Source organism: Elephas maximus, chromosome 12, assembly GCF_024166365.1.
Source record: "Elephas maximus indicus isolate mEleMax1 chromosome 12, mEleMax1 primary haplotype, whole genome shotgun sequence".
In the NCBI taxonomy this organism is placed as follows: domain Eukaryota; kingdom Metazoa; phylum Chordata; class Mammalia; order Proboscidea; family Elephantidae; genus Elephas; species Elephas maximus.
Window position 1 is genome coordinate 53,700,756 of NC_064830.1, and position 17,557 is coordinate 53,718,312.

The 17,557-nt window shown below is 41.1% G+C and overlaps 1 protein-coding gene across 5 annotated transcripts in view; it reads right to left on the reverse strand.

The window, feature by feature from the left end:
* The window catches only part of GNB5 (G protein subunit beta 5), a 99,442-nt gene that overhangs the window by 40,976 nt on the left and 40,909 nt on the right, over positions 1-17,557 (reverse strand). For all 5 annotated transcript variants that reach the window (XM_049905163.1, XM_049905159.1, XM_049905161.1 and 2 more), the window contains one exon: positions 2,610-2,746. In XM_049905163.1, coding sequence (XP_049761120.1) covers positions 2,610-2,746 — 137 coding nt within the window. The remainder of the gene's footprint in view (positions 1-2,609; positions 2,747-17,557) is intronic.

Genomic DNA, 17,557 nt, shown 5'->3' on the forward strand with positions numbered 1-17,557 from the left:
GGAGGGAAGCTGAAACTGACCATGAAAATAGGAATTATAGAATATCTCAGTGACTTCAGTTTATAGTTTTATGTTCAACACGTTACAAATAAACATAAAAAGTACTAAACTGTGGTAGCCAGCCTCCACGAGGGTCCCCAGTGATCCCTGCCTCCTGATATACTCTTGTATAGTCCCCTCCCTCATTATGTCTGGGTTAGTCTGTGTGACAGAACATGGCAGAAGTGATGAAATGTCACTTCCAAGGTTTAGGTCATAAAAGACCATGTGCTTCTGCCACCTTCTCCTCGATCTGTCTTGGGGGAGGTCAGCTACCATGTCATGAGCAACCCTATGGAAAGGCCCCACATGGCAAGGAATTGAGGCCTGTAAGGAATTGAGGCCCACGGCCAATAGCCATGTGAGTGCACCCATCTTGTAAGTGGACCCTTCAGTGCCAGTTAAGCCTTCAGCGACTGCAGCCCTGACCAACATCTTGACTGCGCTTTCATGAGAGACCTTGAGCTAGAACCACCCAGCTAAGCCACTCCTGGAATCCTGACCAACAGAAATAGTGAGGTAGTAAACATTTGCTAATTTAAGCTAAGTTTTGGGGTAATTTGTTACACAGCAATAGATAATACATTTTTTTGTTAGGTGCCATCAAGTCGGTTCTGACTCATAGTGACCCTATGTACAACACAACAAAACACTGCCCAGCTCTGTGCCATTCTCACACTTGGTTATGTTTGAGCCCACTGTTGCAGCCATCGTGTCAGTCCATCTTATTGAGGGTCTTCCTCTTTTTTGCTGATCCTCTACTTTACCAAACATGATGTCCTTCTACAGGGACTGGTCCCTTCTAATAACATGTCCAAAGTACGTGAGATAAAGTCTTGTCATACTGGCTTCTAAGGAGCATTCTGGCTATACTTTTCCCAAGACAGATTTGTTTATTCTTCCGGCAGTCCATTGTATACTCAATATTCTTTGCCAACATCATAATCCAAATGCAATTCTTCTTCAGTCTTCCTTATTCATTGTCCAGCTTTTGCATGCATATGAGGTGACTGAAAAGACCATGGCTTGGGTCAGGTGCACCCTAGTCCTCAAAGTGACATCTTTGCTTTTTAACACTTAAAAGAGGTCTTTTGCAGCAGATCTGCTCAAGGTAATGCGTTGTTTGATTTCCTGACTGCTGCTTCCATGGGCATTGATTGGGGATCCAAGTAAAATGAAATCGTTGACAACTTCCATCTTTTCTCTGTTTGTCATGATGTTGCTTATTGGACCAGCTGTGAGGATTTTTGTTTTCTTTATGTTGAGGTGCAATCCATACTGATCTTCAGCAGTAAGTGCTTCAAGTCTTCTTCACTTTCAGCAAGCAAGGTTGTGTCATCTGCATATCGCAGGTTCATAATGAGACTTTCTCCAATGCTGACGTCAGGTTCTTCTTCATATAGTCCAGCTTCTCGGATTATTTGCTCAGCATACAGACTGAATGAATATGGTGAAAGGATACAACCCTTGACACACACCTTTCCTGACTTTAAACCATGCAGTATCCCCTTGTTCTGTTCAAACAACTACCTCTTGGTCTATGTACAGGTTCCTCACGAGCACAATTAAGTGTTCTGGAACTCCCATTCTTCAATCTTCATGAATTCCATTTCATTTTTGATGATTTCCAATTTTCCTAGATTAATACTTCATACATTCCATGTTCTGGTCATTAATGGATGTTTGCAGCTGTTTCTTCTCGTTTTGAGTCGTGCCACAACAGCAAACAAAGGTCCTGAAAGCTCTACTCCATCCATGTCATTAAAGTCGACTCTTTTTGAGGAGGCAGCTCTTTCCCAGTCATATTTTGAGTGCCTTCCAACCTGAGTGGCTCATCTCCCAGCACTATATCAGACAGTGTTCTGCTGTTATTCATAAGGTTTTCACTGGCCAATTTTTTCAGAAGTAGACCACCAGGTCCTTTTTCTTAGTCTGTCTTAGTGTGGAAGCACTCCTGAAACCTGTCTACCTTGAGCGACCCTGCTGGTATTTGAAACACCAGTGGCATAGCTTCCAGTATCACAGCAAGACACAAGCTACGACAGTTCAACAAACTGACAGATGAGTGGTGGAACTAATACATAAGATATAAAATAAATTATGTAAACTATATAAAATGAATAAAAAAATTATACTTCACAAAAAATGTATTTTAAATTTGTTGTTCTTTAAGATATAAAATTGTTAAATTCTTAAATTAAAAGCCACTGATGGAATCTCAATCACTTATGCCCTTAATTTGGGGGAGAAAAACAAAAACGAGACAAAAGTACTACTATTTTCAAAATGGTTTCACTCACAAATAAGGTCTTGAAAATATGCTTAGGAAGAAATTAATTTGAAGGTTCATCAAAGAAGTCACACACCGTCTACCATGTTTCAACTATTACCAATTCCAAATCTACCCAATTTAGTGAAGTTCTACAGTGTTCAAGAGAATTCTTTAAATCATGCACTTCAGAGAATAAGCAAGGACATAAAGATCAGAAAAGGACTTTTTAAAAAGGACTCTTTCCCCTTAGCTACAATATCAGAAACCTGCTTCCCGTTTCACAACAGGTGTGGCATACCTGGGATGAGCTCACCATCCTCCTCTTATCTTTGCACCAGTCCATGCACAGGACTTTGTTCCCGTGGCCTTTGAGGGTCCTTCTGGTCTTCATGACAAACTGCCCCAGGGCCTCCACCCGCTCTGCCACCTGGTGCACTGGAAGGACAATGGTGACAATCAGTCTTGCTGCCAGGCCCAGGTGCTGAGCCACCCGCTGGCACCGTAGACACTTATACGGAGGCAACTCCATATGCTTTCTGTGGCCGCAGCCTGATGCTCCTGTTCTTTACTATTATGTCCTCATAGCACTCTTTCTTTGAAGATTCGCACAGGGCAGAGACAACACAGTCATTTTCTCTCTGTGTTTAAGGCCCATATTTTCAAAGCTCTTCCATATATACCTGGTAAGTGATTAACACAAACACCAACCAGTTGCCATTGAGTTGACTCAGACTCGTGATGATCCAAGGTGTGTCAGAGTAGAACTGTGTTCCTTAGGGTTTTCACTGGTTGGGTTTTTTTTGGAAGCAGATTGCCATGCCTTTCTTTCAAGGTGCCTCTGGGTAGACTTAAACCCCTAACCTTTCAGTTAGCAGCTCAGCATGTTAACCGTTTGTACCACCGAGGAACTCCTACCAACAATACTACTTCATATTTATAAAGCACTCTAAAGAATTTTTCTGTTTGAAGGCCACAGCTCTGTCAGGTGGCCAGGGCAGGCAGGAGTGCGAGATCACTATCTTCATTAACAGGTGAGGAAACTGATACGACTTCATATAACTGACTGGGGCCTTGAGCTCTTTCACCTACTACTTTCTAGTCACAAGGAAAAGTGACTTTATGAGGAACTGTCCTGCCCAGGAAGGAGTTTCCAAATATCAGTCTCTCAGTGGCAGGGACCACAAGCTCATTTCTGAGGTTAAGGAAGGAGCTTACAGAGAGGCTGTCACTGATAAGTCTAAGAGAGAAGAGTTCACAGGAAGTAGCCGGAAAGGCCTTAGAGACCATCTCATTCAATTCCCTACTGTGTAGATGAGGAAGCTAAGGTTTGGAGGGATCACATGGATTCTCCCCTGTGGGCTCTCTAGTTAGTGGATGAGCCAGCAGGAGAAGCCTAGGCTTTCAACTCCCATCCACTTCTCTGTCCTATAAGCCTCTCAGGTGGGCCTTTCTCCAGACAGATGGAGAGGAAAGGAAAAGGCATTACAGCAAGGGGAACAGACTGAGGAAAGGTGTGCTGTCTTCGTAGACAGACGTATGAGGATCAAGGCCGCTGACCCACAATCCTTCTCGGAGCTGTGGAAGTTTGATGGGAAGTGGCTCACCTCCCATCAACTGGAACCCTGTGGTTCAAGGTGTATGATATAATGCTCCTTTTCAGGAAATCCTGCCTTCTTTCCCTTTTTTTCCTCCCTTCCTCCCTCTCTTCATTCTTTCCTTCCTCCTAAATACTTTAGTGTGTACTCTCAAAAAACAAAGAAACGCTCTTAATTAATCACGGGACAATGACCGAAATCAGGAAATTAATGTTGAAACAATACTACTGTTTCATCTACAAACTTTACTGAGATAGTGTCAACTGTCCCAGTAATATCGCTTATAGCAAAAAAAAAAAAAAAAAAAAATCCAAAATCACGTGCAGCAGTCAGTTGTCAAGTTTCTTTAAAACCTCATAGCGACCATAGAGGACACAGTAGAACTGCCCTACAGGGTTTCCAAGGCTTTAACCTTTTTTTGTATATGTGTGTGTTTTATGTGAAAGTTTACAGCCCAAATTAGTTTTTCATTCAAAAATTGTATACACAAATTGTTTTGTGACATTGGTTGCAATCCCCGCAGTGTGTCAGCGCTCTCCCCTTTCCCTGGTTCTCAGTGTCTATTCATTCTGTTTTCCTGCCCCTTCCCGTCTTCTTGTCTTTGCTTTTGGGCAGGAGTTGCCCATTTGGTCCAGTATACTTCACTGAACTAAGTAAGAAGCACGTTCCTCACGTGTGTTATTGTTTGTTTTATACGCCTGTCTAATCTTTGGCTCAAAGGTGGACTTTGGGAGTGGCTTCAGTTCTGAGTTAGCAAGGTATCTGGAGAACATACTCTCGGGGGTTCCTCCAGAGACTCTGTCAGATCAGTAAGTCTGGTCTTTTTTTTTTTTTATTGTGAATTTGAATTTTGTTCCAGTTTTTTCTCTCCTTCTGTCTGGGACCCTCTATTGTGATTCCTGTCAGCGATCAGCGGTGGTAGCTGGGCACCATCTAGGTCTTCTGGGCTCAGGGTGGTAGAGGCTGTGGTTCATGTGGTCCATTAGTTCTTTGGACTAATAATTTCCTGTGTCTTTGGTTTTCTTCATTCTCCTTTGCCCCGAATGTGCTGGGACTAGTAGATGTATCTTAGATGGCCAATCATAAGCTTTTAAGACGCCAGGAGCTACTCACCAAAGTAGGTAGGATGTAGAACACTTTCTTTATGAACTATGTTATGCCAACTGACCTAGATGTCCCCTGAGAAAATGGTCCCCAGCCCTCAGCCCCAGTAACTCAGTCCCTCAAGGTATTTGGATGTATCCAGGAAATTTCAATGACTTTGCCTTGGTCAAGCTGCGCTGACGTCCCCTGGATTGTGTGTTGTCTTTCCATTCGCCAAAGTTAACACTTGTCCTCTCTCTACTTAGTGATTTCCCCTCTCAGCCACTCCCCTCCCTCATAACCATCAAAGATTATTTTTTTTTCTGTATATAAACCTTTTACTGAGTTTTAAAAATAGTGGTAACATATTTGTTCTTTTGTGATTGACTTACTTCACTCAGCATAATGTCCTCCAGTTTCATCCATGGTGTGAGATGTTTCATGGATTCATCACTGTGGTATTCCATTGTGTATATATATCATAATTTGTTTATCCATTCATCTACTGATAGAATTTGTTTACCATTCATCTGTTGATAGGCCATTAGGTTGTTTCCATCTTTTTGCTATTGCGAATAATGCTGCAATGAACTTGGGTGTGCATATGTCTATTTGTGTGATGGCTTGTCTCTCTGCCATATGTTCCTAGGAGTGGGATTGGTAAATAATATGGAATTTTTATTTCTAGTTTTTAAGATGGCACCAAGACTGTAATCTTTATGGAAGCAGACTGCCATATATTTCTCCCTTGTAGTGGCTGGTAGGTTAGCAGCTGAGCTCTTAACCACCATGCCACAAGAGCTTCATGTTTCTTTAGTCACCAGCTATTTTGTTCCCCAACTTGAGTTTGATGAAATCTGGGTTTGTCTGATGTCTCCTCAAGGATAAGGAGCCCTGGTGGCACAAATGGTTAAGTGCTTACCTCCTAACTGAAAGGCTGGTGGTTCAACCCCACCTACTGGCTCTGCAGGAGAAAGACCTGGTGATCTGTTTCCGTAAAAGTTACAGTCAAGAAGACCCTATGGCCCAAAGCGATCTACAGATGCGAGGCAATCCTAATCCAAATACCAGCAGCATTCTTTAATGTGATGGAAAAACTAATCATCAACTTTATATGGAAAAGAAGGAGTTCCCAGATAAGCAAAACATTATGGAAAAAAAGAACAAAGTAAGATGCCTCACACTACCTGATGTTAGAACCTACTATACAGCCAGAGAAGTCAAAATAGCCTGGTACTAATACAACAGACACATAGACCAATGGAACAGAATTGAGAACCCAGATGTAAATCCATCCACCTATGGTCAACTGATATTTGACAAAGGACCAAAGTCGGTTAAATGGGGAAATGACAGTCTTTTTAACAAATGGTGTTGGCAAAACTGGATGTTCATCTGTAAAAAAATGACACAGGACACATACCTTACAGCATACACAGAAACTCAAAATGCATGAAAGACATAAAAATAAAACCAAAAATGATAAAGATCATGGAAGAAAAATAGGGATAATGCTAGGGGCCCTAATAGATGGTAGAAATAGACTACGAACCATAAGAAACAACGCACAAACACCAGAAGATAAGCTAGTTAACGAGGAGCTCCTAAAAATTAAACACTTATGCTCACAAGAGACTTCACCAAAAGAGTAAAAAGAGAACCTAGAGACTGGGGAAAAGTTTTTGGCTATGACATATCTGACAAAGGTCTAATTTCTAAAATCAATTAAGATATGGCAACACCCTAACAACAAAAAGACAAATAATCCAATCAAAAAATGGGCAAAGGATATGAACAGACACTTCACCAAAGAAGACATTCAGGAAGTTAAAAGACACATGAGGAAATGCTCGCGATCATTAGCCACTGTTGTTGTTAGATGCCATCGAGTTGGTTCCAACTCATAGAGACCCTATGTACAACAGAACGAAACACTGCCTGGTCCTGTGCCATCCTTACGATTGTTGTTATGCTTCAGCCTATTGTTGGCAGCCACTGTGTCAATCCATCTTGTTGAGTGTCTTCCCCTTTTTGCTGACCCTCTACTTTACCAAGCATGATGGCCTTCTCCCGGGACTGGTACCTCCTGATAACATGCCCGAAGTATGTGAGACAAAGTATTGCCATCCTTGCTTCTAAGGAGCATTTTAGCTGTACTTCCTCCAAGATAGATTTGTTAATTCTTTTGGCAGACCATGGTATATTCAGCATTCTTCGCCAACACCATTAGAGAAATGCATATCAAAACTACAGTGAGACACCATCTCACTCCAACATTACTGGCACTAATTAAAAAAAAAAAGACAACAAATCTTGGAGAGTTTGCAGGGAGATTGAAACTCTTATACACTGCTGATGGATGTGTAAAATGGTACAACTGCTGTGGAAAACATTATGGTGCCTCTTTAAAAAGCTAGCAATGGAAATATAATATGATCCAGTAATCCTATGCCTAGGAACATGTCCTAGAGAAATAAGAGCCATCACACGAACAGACATAATGCACACTCATGTTCAGTGCAGCATTATTCACAATAGCAAAGAGATGGAAACAACCTAAATACCCATAAACAGATGAATGAATAAGCAAATTATGGTACATATACATGATGGGATACTATGAAATGATAATGAATCCATAGAACATCTCACAACATGGATGAACCTGGAGGGCAGGCATTATTCTGAGTGAAATAAGTCAATCACAAAAGGACAAATATTGTATGAGACCACTATTACAAAAATGAAGAAAAGGTTTCACACACAAAAAAACAATCTTTGATGGTTACGAAAGAGGAGGTAGGAAGGGGAGATCACTAACTAGAGAGTAGTCTCAAGGGACATCTAGGTCAACTGGCATAACACAGTTCATAAAGAAAATGTTCCACATCCTACCTATTTTGGTGAGTAGTGTCTAGGGTCTTAAAAGCTTGTGAGCAAGCTATCTAAGAAACATCTATTGCTCCCAGCACACTTGGACCAAAGGAGGATAAAGAAAATCAAAGACACAGGAAAATACTAGTCCAAAGGCCTAATGGACAACATGAACCACAGCCTCCACCACCTTGAGCCCTGAACTAGATGGTGCCCAGCTACCATTGCTGATCGCTGACAGGAAGCACAATAGAGGGTCCCAGAGAAGGAGAAAAACGTAGAACAAAATTCAAATTCACACATGCATGCGTGCGTGCACAAACACGCACACAAAACAGACCTACTGGTCTGACAGAGACTAGAAGAACCCTGAGAGTATGGCCCCCAGACACCCTGCTAACTCAGAACTGAAGCCACTCCCAAAGTCCACCTTTCAGCCAAAGATTAGACAGGCATATAAAACAAACAATAACACATGTGAGAAACATGCTTCTTAATTCAATCAAGTATACAAAACCAAATGGGCAATACCTGCCTAAAAGCAAAGACAAGGAAGGGAAGGGACAGGAAAACTAGATGAACAGACACTGAGAACACAGGGTAGAAAGGAAAAGGGGGAGAGTGCTGACACATTGCAGGGAGTGCAATCAGTGTCACAAAATAATTTGTGTATGAATCTTTGAATGAGAAATTAACTTGTGCTGTGAACTTTCACCTAAAACCAAAAAAACCCATTGCCACTGAGTCGATTCTGACTCATAATGACCCTATAGGACACAGTAGAACTGCCCCATAGGTTTTCCAAGAAGCAGCTGGTAAATTTGAGCTGCTGACCTTTTGATTAGCAGCCAAATGCTTAACCACTGTACCACCGGGGCTCCAAACTTTCACTTAAAGTGCAATAAAATTAAAAAAAAAAAAAAAGAAAGAAAGAATACTCTATGAGGCAGTTCTATTCTGTGTCATGGGGTTGCTATCATTTGGAGTTGACTCAAAGGCACCCAACAACAACTCCTGAAGTTTAGGTTCAGATAACGTACTTTTGGCAGGATTTTGAGAGAAATGATGCTGAGTCATTGTCAGCTCATCACATGAGGAGGCATCTGCTGTGCGCGCATCACATTATTGGTGATATCAACTTTGATGGTCTGATTAAAGTGGCATCAGCCAGGTTTTTCCACTTTAGGGTTACCATTTTACCTTTTGTAATTGTAATTAAAAATCTGTCTTGGTTATCTTGAGCTGGTATAACAGAAATACCACAAGATGATGGTTTAAATAAAGAGAAATTTATTTTTTCACAGGCAGGGGGAAACCCTGGTGGCATAGTGGTTAAGTGCTACAGCTGCTAACCAAGAGGTTGGCAGTTCAAATCCACCAGGCGCTCCTTGGAAACTCTATGGTGCAGTTCTACTCTGTCCTGTAGGGTCACTATGAGTCGGAATCGACTCGACGGCAGCGGGTTTTAGTAGGTAGGGAGTCCAAATTCAGGGTGTCAGCTCCAGGAGAAGGCTTTCTTTCTGTCACCTCTGGAGAAAGGTCCTTGTCATCAATCTTTCCCTACACTAGGAGCTTCACCATGCAGGAACCCCAGGTCCAAAGGATGGGCTCTGCTCCCAGCACTGCTTTCTTGGTGGTATGAGGTCTCCCTGTCTCTCTGCTCACTTCTCTCTTTCATATCTCAAAAGAGATTGGCTCAAGACAATCCAATCTTGTAGATTGAGTCCTGCCTCATTAACACAACTGCTGCCTATCCCACCTCATTAGCATCATAGAGGTAGGATTTACAACACATAGGAAAATCACATCTGATGACAAAATGGTGGACAATCACACAATACTGGGAATCATGGCCTAGCCAAATTGATACACATATTTTTGGGGGACACAATTCAATCCATGACACTCTACCCTTTGGCCTCCAAAAATTCACATCCTTGCCACATGTAAAACATACTCACCCCATCATTGTTGTTGTTAGGTGCTGTCGAGTCAGCTCTGAATCATAGCAACCTTATGCACAACAGAACGAAACACTGCCCGGTTGTGCACCATCCTTTCAATTGTTGTTATGCTTGAGCTCATTGTTGCAGCCACTGTGTCAATCCACCTCATTGAGGGTCTTCCTCTTTTCCACTGACCCTGTATTTTGCCAAGCATGATGTCCTTCTCCAGGGACTGAACCCTCCTGACAACAAGTCCAAAGTATGTTAGATGCAGTCTTGCCATCCTTGCTTCTAAGGAGCATTCTGGTTGCCCTTCTTCCAAGACAGATTTGTGCGTTCTTTTGGCAGTCCATGGTATATTCAATATTCTTTGCCAACACCACAATTCAAAGGCGTCAATTCTTCTTCGGTCTTCCTTATTCATTGTCCAGCTTTCACATGCATATGACGCGATTGAAAATACCATGGCTTGGGTCAGGCACACCTTAGTCTTCAAGGTGACATCTTTGCTTTTCAACACTTTGAAGAGGTCCTTTGCAGCAGATTTACCCAATCAATGCAGCACGTCTTTTGATTTCTTGACTGCTGCTTCCATGGCTGTTGATTGTGGATCTAGGTAAAATGAAATCCTTGACAACTTCAATCTTTTCTTGCGTGTTGCTGTGATGCACCCCATCATATCATAGCAAAAGTCTTAAATCAACTCCAAGTCCAAAATGCAAAAATTCCTCTTCATCTGTTAAATCTAGAATACAAGTTATCTGCTTCCAAATTACAATGGTGGAACAGGCACAAACTAGACATTTCCATTACAAATGAAAGAAACTGGAGGGAAAGAAGGGATAACAGGTACCAAGCAAGTCAGCAGAACACATTACATTAGCCCTCAAGGCTTGAAAATAATCTTCTGTTCTCTGAGACCATTTACACAATGGCCCTGCCCTCCAGACCCTAGGTATTGGCCACGGTCTCCGGATTCTGAGTGGAAGCCCCTCAGCCCTGGGCTTCAGTTCTGCCTTCCAGACTCACTGGGACAGCAACTCTGCTCCTTTGACGTTAGGCATACCATTCTCCTAGTCCAGCTGAGTGGTGAGTCCACCCTTAGAAACATGAGAGGCCATGGCTCCACCCCTTGAAATCCCAGAGGTCAAGGCCATACCTTTTTAGACTGGGGCAGCTTGGTTTCCTGTACTCCTTGTCTCTTCAGCTTCTGCTTCCTGGTTCCTTGGCCTCTTGGCCCTCGTGCCTCACACCCACATCTGTCCTGCTGGGGCAACTGTTCCAAAGCTCTGTAGGCCCACCGACAAGTGCGTGGAGGCACCCCACTCCATCAGTAAACTTTGGCTGGAAGGCACTCAGCTCTCTTGCTCCATGGGCCGGCTTCAGCACCATGTTATGTGAGTCTCCTGGTTTTGCTGCTGCCAGTCCTCTGCTGCTGCTGGTCCTCTGCTGCTGTTTCTCACCATCTGCACCTTCTCCTGTGTGAACTATACTCCTCACTTCCTCCTGAGTCCTCTACCCATTCACAGTTTCAAAACTGCTTCCACATTTTAGGTATTGGTTAAAGCAGGACCCCACTCTCGGTACCAAATTCTGTCTTCATTATCCACTGCTGTTATAACAGAAATACAAGTTGATGGCTTTAACAAAGAGAAATTTATTCTCTCACAGTCTAGTAGGGTAGGAGTCCAAATTCAGGGCATCAGCTCCATGGGTAGGCTTTCTCTCTCTCTTGGTTCTGGAGGACAGTCCTTGTCATCAATCTTCCCCTAGACTAGGAGCTTCTCCGTGCAAGAACCCCGGGTCCAAAGGATGGGCTCTGCTCCCGGCACTGCTTTCTTGGTGGTATGAGGTCCCCCAACGTCTCTCTGCTCACTTCTCTCTTTCATATCTCAAGAGATTGGCTCAAGGCACAACCCAATCTTGTAGATTTGAGTCCTGCCTCATCAACATAACTGCTGCCTATCCGTCCTCGTTAACATCATAGAGGTAGGATTTACGACACATAGGAAAATCACAATTGGTGACAAAACGTTGATGATAAATCCTGTGATTTGCCCAAATGTAGTCTGGATTTGTACCTAGAGAAGTTATATATACTTGCTCTGAGTTGCTTTGTTCCTAGAAAGCATCAGAATCTGCCTCAAAGGAGATGGGAATCTGGCTGAAGCTCCCACACAGCCCCAGGAAGCTGTCATATATGTCAGCTGAAACAAACACAGTGTTCTTCTGACTGTGCTTTCAGCCTGTCTTCCAGATAATCCTTCAGTTTAATTTCAGGTTAAGAACTCTTCAGAGTTTGGCTGTTACCCTCCTCTCCTTTTTTTCCTTGATCTTGACTCCAATTCCAATTCTCATTTTTTATTGTATTATTAAAGCAACAAATAGCCCTGGTAGCACAACTGTTGAGCACTCAGCTGCTAAATAAAAGGTTAGCGGTTCAAACCCACCAGCTACTCTGCAGGAGAAAATATGTGGTACTCTGCTCCCATAGAGATGACAGCCTTGCAAACCCTATGGGGCAATTCTATTCTGTCCTATAGGGTCATTATGAGTTGAAATTGACTTGATGGCACACAACAACAGATGCATAGATGGTATAACATGAAAAGTACCTCTGCTTCCCTCTCTACTGCCCCGTACTGCTCTCTAGAGAGCACAAGTTTCCTGTGTTATCTTTCCAGAAACTGCATACATGAACATCTCTTTTTAAAGCTAATGAGATCATCTTATATATATGTTTAGCACTTTGTTTTTTTTTACTTAGTAAATATTGACACCTTTTCATACACGCACACATGGATTTAGTTTTTTTCTTTATGTAAATATCAACTTTCTGAGAGGAGGACTGGCAAGGTGAGAAGGAGAGCTGTCCTAGGAGCCTGAACTGGTTCTACTCCTATTCTACCTTTAAAACCCACTGTCGTCAAGCTGTTTCTGATCCATAGTGACCCTGTAGGACAGAGTAGAACTGCCCCATAGGGTTTCCAAGGCTGTAATTTTTTAAAAATTGTGCTTTAAGTGAAACTTTACAAATCAAGTCAGTCTCTCATACAAAAATTTATATACATCTTGCTATGTACTCCTAGTTGCTCTCCCCCTAGTGAAACAGCACACTCCTTCTCTCCACCCTGTATTCCGTATGTCCATTCAGCCAGCTTCTGTCCCCCTCTGCCTTCGTATCTCCCGTCTAGACAGGAGGTACCCACATACTCTCATGTGTCTACTTGAGCCAAGAAGCCCACTTGTATTATTTTCCAGTATCATTTTCCATCTTATAGTCCAGTCCAATCCCTGTCTGAAGGGCTTTGGGAATGGTTCCAGTCTTGGATTAACAGAAGGTCTAGGGACCATGACCTCTGAGGTCCTTCTAGTCTCAGTCAGACCATTAAGTCTAGTCTTTTTAGGAGAATTTGAGGTCTGCATCCCACTGCTCTCCTGCTGCATTAGGGATTCTCTGTTGTGTTCACCGTCAGGACAGTCATCGGTTGTAGCCGGATACCATCTTGTTATTCTGGTCTCAGGCTGTAGTAGTCTCTGATTTATGTGGCCCTTTCTGTCTTGTGGGCTCATAATTACCTTGTTTCTTTGGTGTTCTTCATTCTCCTTTGCTCCAGGTGGGTTGAGACCAATTGATGCATCTTAGATGGCCGCTTGCTAGCATTTAAGACCACAGATACCACTCACCAAAGTGGGATGAAGCATGTTAATTAATAGATTTTCTTATGCCCATTGACCTAGATGTACCCTGAAACCATGGTCCCCAGACCCCCGCCCCGGCTACTCTGGCCTTTAAAGTGTTCCGTTTATTTAGGAAACTTCTTAGCTTTTAGTTTAGTCCAGTTGTGCTGACCTCTCCTGTATTGTGCGTTGTTTTTCCCTTCACCTAAAATAGCTCTTGCCTACTATCTAACCAGTGACTACCCCTCTTCCTCCCTCCCTCCCTCCCTCCCTCTCCACCCTCATAATCATCAAAGAATATTTTCTTCTGTGTTTAAATTATTTCTTGAGTTTGGTAATAGTGGTCTCATAGAATATTTGTCCTTTTGCAACTGACTAATTTCACTCAGCATAATGCCTTCCAGATGCCTCCGTGTTATGAAATGTTCCACAGATTCATCATGGTTCTTCATCAATGCGTTGTATTGTACTGTGTGAATATACCATAATTTATCCATTCATCCATCAACAGGCTCCTTGGTTGCTTCCATCTTTTTGCTATTGTAAACAGTACTGCAATGAACAGGGGTGTGCATATATCTCTTTGTGTAAAGGCTCTTATTTCTCCAGGATATATTCCAAGGAGTGCGATTGCTGGATTGTATGGGAGATCTATTTCCAGCTTTTTTAGGAAGCACCAAATTGATTCCCAAAGTGGTTGTGCCATTTGACATTCCCACCAGCAGTATATAACGTATTCTAGTCTCTCCACAACCTCTCCAACATTTATTATTTTGTGTGCTTTGAATTAATGCCAGTCTTGTTGGAGTGACATGGTATCTCATTGTAGTTTTGATTTGCATTTCTCTAATGGCTAATGATCGTAAACATTTCCTTATGTATCTGTTAGCTGCCTGAATGTCTTCTTTGGTGTAGTGCCTGTTCATATCCTTTGCCCATTTTTTAATTGGGTTATTTATCTTTTTGTTGTTGAGTTTTTGCAGTATCATATAGATTTTAGAGATCAGACGCTGATCAGAAATGTCATAGCTAAAAAATTTTTCCCAGTCTATAGGTAATCTTTTTACTCATTTGGTTAAGTCTTTGGATGAGCATAGGTGTTTAATTTTTAGGAGCTCCCAGTTATCTAGTTTCTCTTCTGGTGTTTGTGCATTGTTAGTAATGTTTTGTATACTGTTCATGCCATGTATTAGGGCTCCTAGCATTGTCCCTATTTTTTCTTCCATGATCTTTATCATTTTAGATTTTATGTTTAGGTCTTTGATCCATTTTGAGTTAGCTTTGGTACATGGTGTGAAGTATGGGTCTTCTTTTATTTTTTTTTGCAGATGGATATCCAGTTATGCCAGCACCATTTGTTAAAGAGACTGTCTTTTCCCCATTTAACTGACTTGGGAACTTCGTCAAATATCAGCTGCTCATATGTGGATGAATTTATGTCTGGATTCTCAATTCTGTTCCATTGGTCTATGTATCTGTTGTTGCACCAATACCAGGCTGTTTTGACTACTGTGGTGGTATAATACGTTCTAAAATCAGGTAGTGTGAGGCTTCCCACTTTGTTCTTCTTCAGTAATGCTTTACTTATCTGGGACCTCTTTCCCTTTCACATGAAGTTGGTGATTTGTTTCTCCCTCTCATTAAAAAATGTTGGAATTTGAATCAGAATTGCATTGTATCTATAGGCCGCTTTCAGTAGAACAGACGTTTTTTACAATACTGAGTCTTCCTATCCATGAGCAAGGCATGTTTTTCCACTTACGTAGTTCTCTTTTGGTTTCTCGCAGTAGTGTCCTGTAGTTTTCTTTGTACAGGTGTTTTACATCTCTGGTAAGATTTACTCCTAAGTATTTTATCTTCTTGGGGGCTACTGTAAATGGTATTGAGTTTGTGATTTCCTCTTCAACATTCTCTTTGTTGATGTAAAGGAATCCAACTGATTTTTGTATGCTTATCTTGTATCCTGACCCTCTCCTGAACTCTTCTATTAGTTTCAGTAGTTTTCTTGAGAATTCTTTAGGGTTTTTTGTATATAAGATTATATCATCTGCAAATAGAGATACTTTTACCTTTCCTTTGCCAATTTGGATGCCCTTTAGTTCTTTATCTAGCCTAACTGCTCTGGCTAGGTCCTCCAGCACAAAGTTGAATAAGAGTGGTGAAAAAGGGCATCCTCTCTGGTTCCCGTTCTCAAGAGGAATGCTTTCAGACTCTCTCCATTTAGGATGATGCTGGCTGTTGGCTTTGTATAAATGTCCTTTATTATGTTGAGGAACTTTCCTTCTATTCCTATTTTGCTGAGCTTTTATCACGAATTGGTGTTGGACTTTGTCAAATGCCTTTTCTGCATCAATTGGTAAAATCATGTGACTCTTGTCTTTTGGTTTATTTATGTGGTGGATTACATTAATTGTTTTTCTAATGTTGAACCATCCCTGCATACCTGGTATGAATGACATTTGGTCATGGTGAATTATTTTTTTTACATACTGTTGAATTCTATTGGCTAGAATTTTGTTGAGGATTTTTGAATCTAAGTTCATGACGGATATAAGTCTGTATTTTCTTTTTTTGTGGTGTCTTTCCCTGGTTTTTGTATCAGGGATATGCTGGCTTCATAGAATGAGTTAGGTAGTATTCCATCCTTTTCTATGCTCTGAAATACCTTTAGCAGTAGTGGTGTTAACTCTTCTCTGACAGTTTGGAAGAACTCTGCAGTGAAGCCGTCAGGGCCAGGGCTTTTTTTTTTTTGTTGGGAGTTTTTAAATTACTTTTTCAATCTCTTCTTTTGTTATGGGTTTACTTTATTGTTCTACCTGTTTGTGTTAAAAAGCTAGGTAGTGTCATCTAGGTTTTCAAATTTGTTGGAGTACAATTTTTCATAGAAATCTGGTATGATTCTTTTAATTTCAGTTGGGTCTGCTGTGATATCACCCATCTCGTTTCCTATTTGTGTTATTTGCTTCCTCTCCTGTTTTTCTTTTGTCAGTTTGGCCAATGTTTTATCAGTTTCGTTAATTTTTTCAAAGAACCAGTTTTTGGTCTTGTTAACTCTTTCAGTTGTTCTTGTGTTCTCTATGTCATTTAAATCTGCTCTAATTTTTATTATTTGCTTTCTTCTGGTGCCTGAGGGCTTCTTTTGTTACTCTCTTTCTATTTGTTCAAGTTGTAGGGATAATTCTTTGATTTTAGCCCTTTCTTCTTTTTAGATGTGTGCATTTATTGCTATAAATTGAACTTTGAGCACCTTTTTAGCTGTGTCACAAAGGGTCTGACAGGAAGTGTGTTCATTCTCATTGGATTCTATGAATTTCCTTATTCCATCCTTACTTTCTTCTATAACCCAGTCATTTTTGACCAGGGTGTTGTTCAGTTTCCAAGTGTTTGATTCCTTTTCCCTGCTTTTCCTGTTATTGATTTCTATTTCTACGGCTTTATAGTCAGAGAAGATGCTTTGTAATATTTCAAAGTTTTGGATTCAGTTAAGCTTGCTTTATGACCTAATATGTGGTCTATTCTAGAGAATGTTCCATGTGCATTGGAAAAGAAAGTTTATTTAGATGCTGTTGGGTGGAGTATTGTGTATATGTCTATGAGGTCAAGTTGGCTGACTGTGGCTTTTAGATCTTCTATGTCTTTATCAAGCTTCTTTCTGGATGTTCTGTCCTTCACGGAAAGTAATGTGTTCAAATATCCTACTATTATTGTAGAGCTGTCTATCTCACTTTTCAATGCCATTAGTTCATTTTATGTATCTTGAAGACTTGTCATTAGGTGTGTAAATATTTAATATGATTATATCCTCCTGGTATATTGTCCTTTTAATCATTATATAGTGTCCTTCCATATCCTTTGTGCTGGATTTTACTTTAAAGTCTATTTTTTCAGAAATTATTGCCATTCCGTTTTTTTTTTTTTTTATTATTGTTGTTGCTTGGTATATTTTTTTCCATTCTTTGAGTTTTAGTTTGTTTCTATCTTTAAGTCTAAGGTGTCTCTCTTGTAGGCAGCATATAGGCAGTTTGTGTATTTTTATCCATTCTGCCACTCTCTGTCTCTTTATTGGT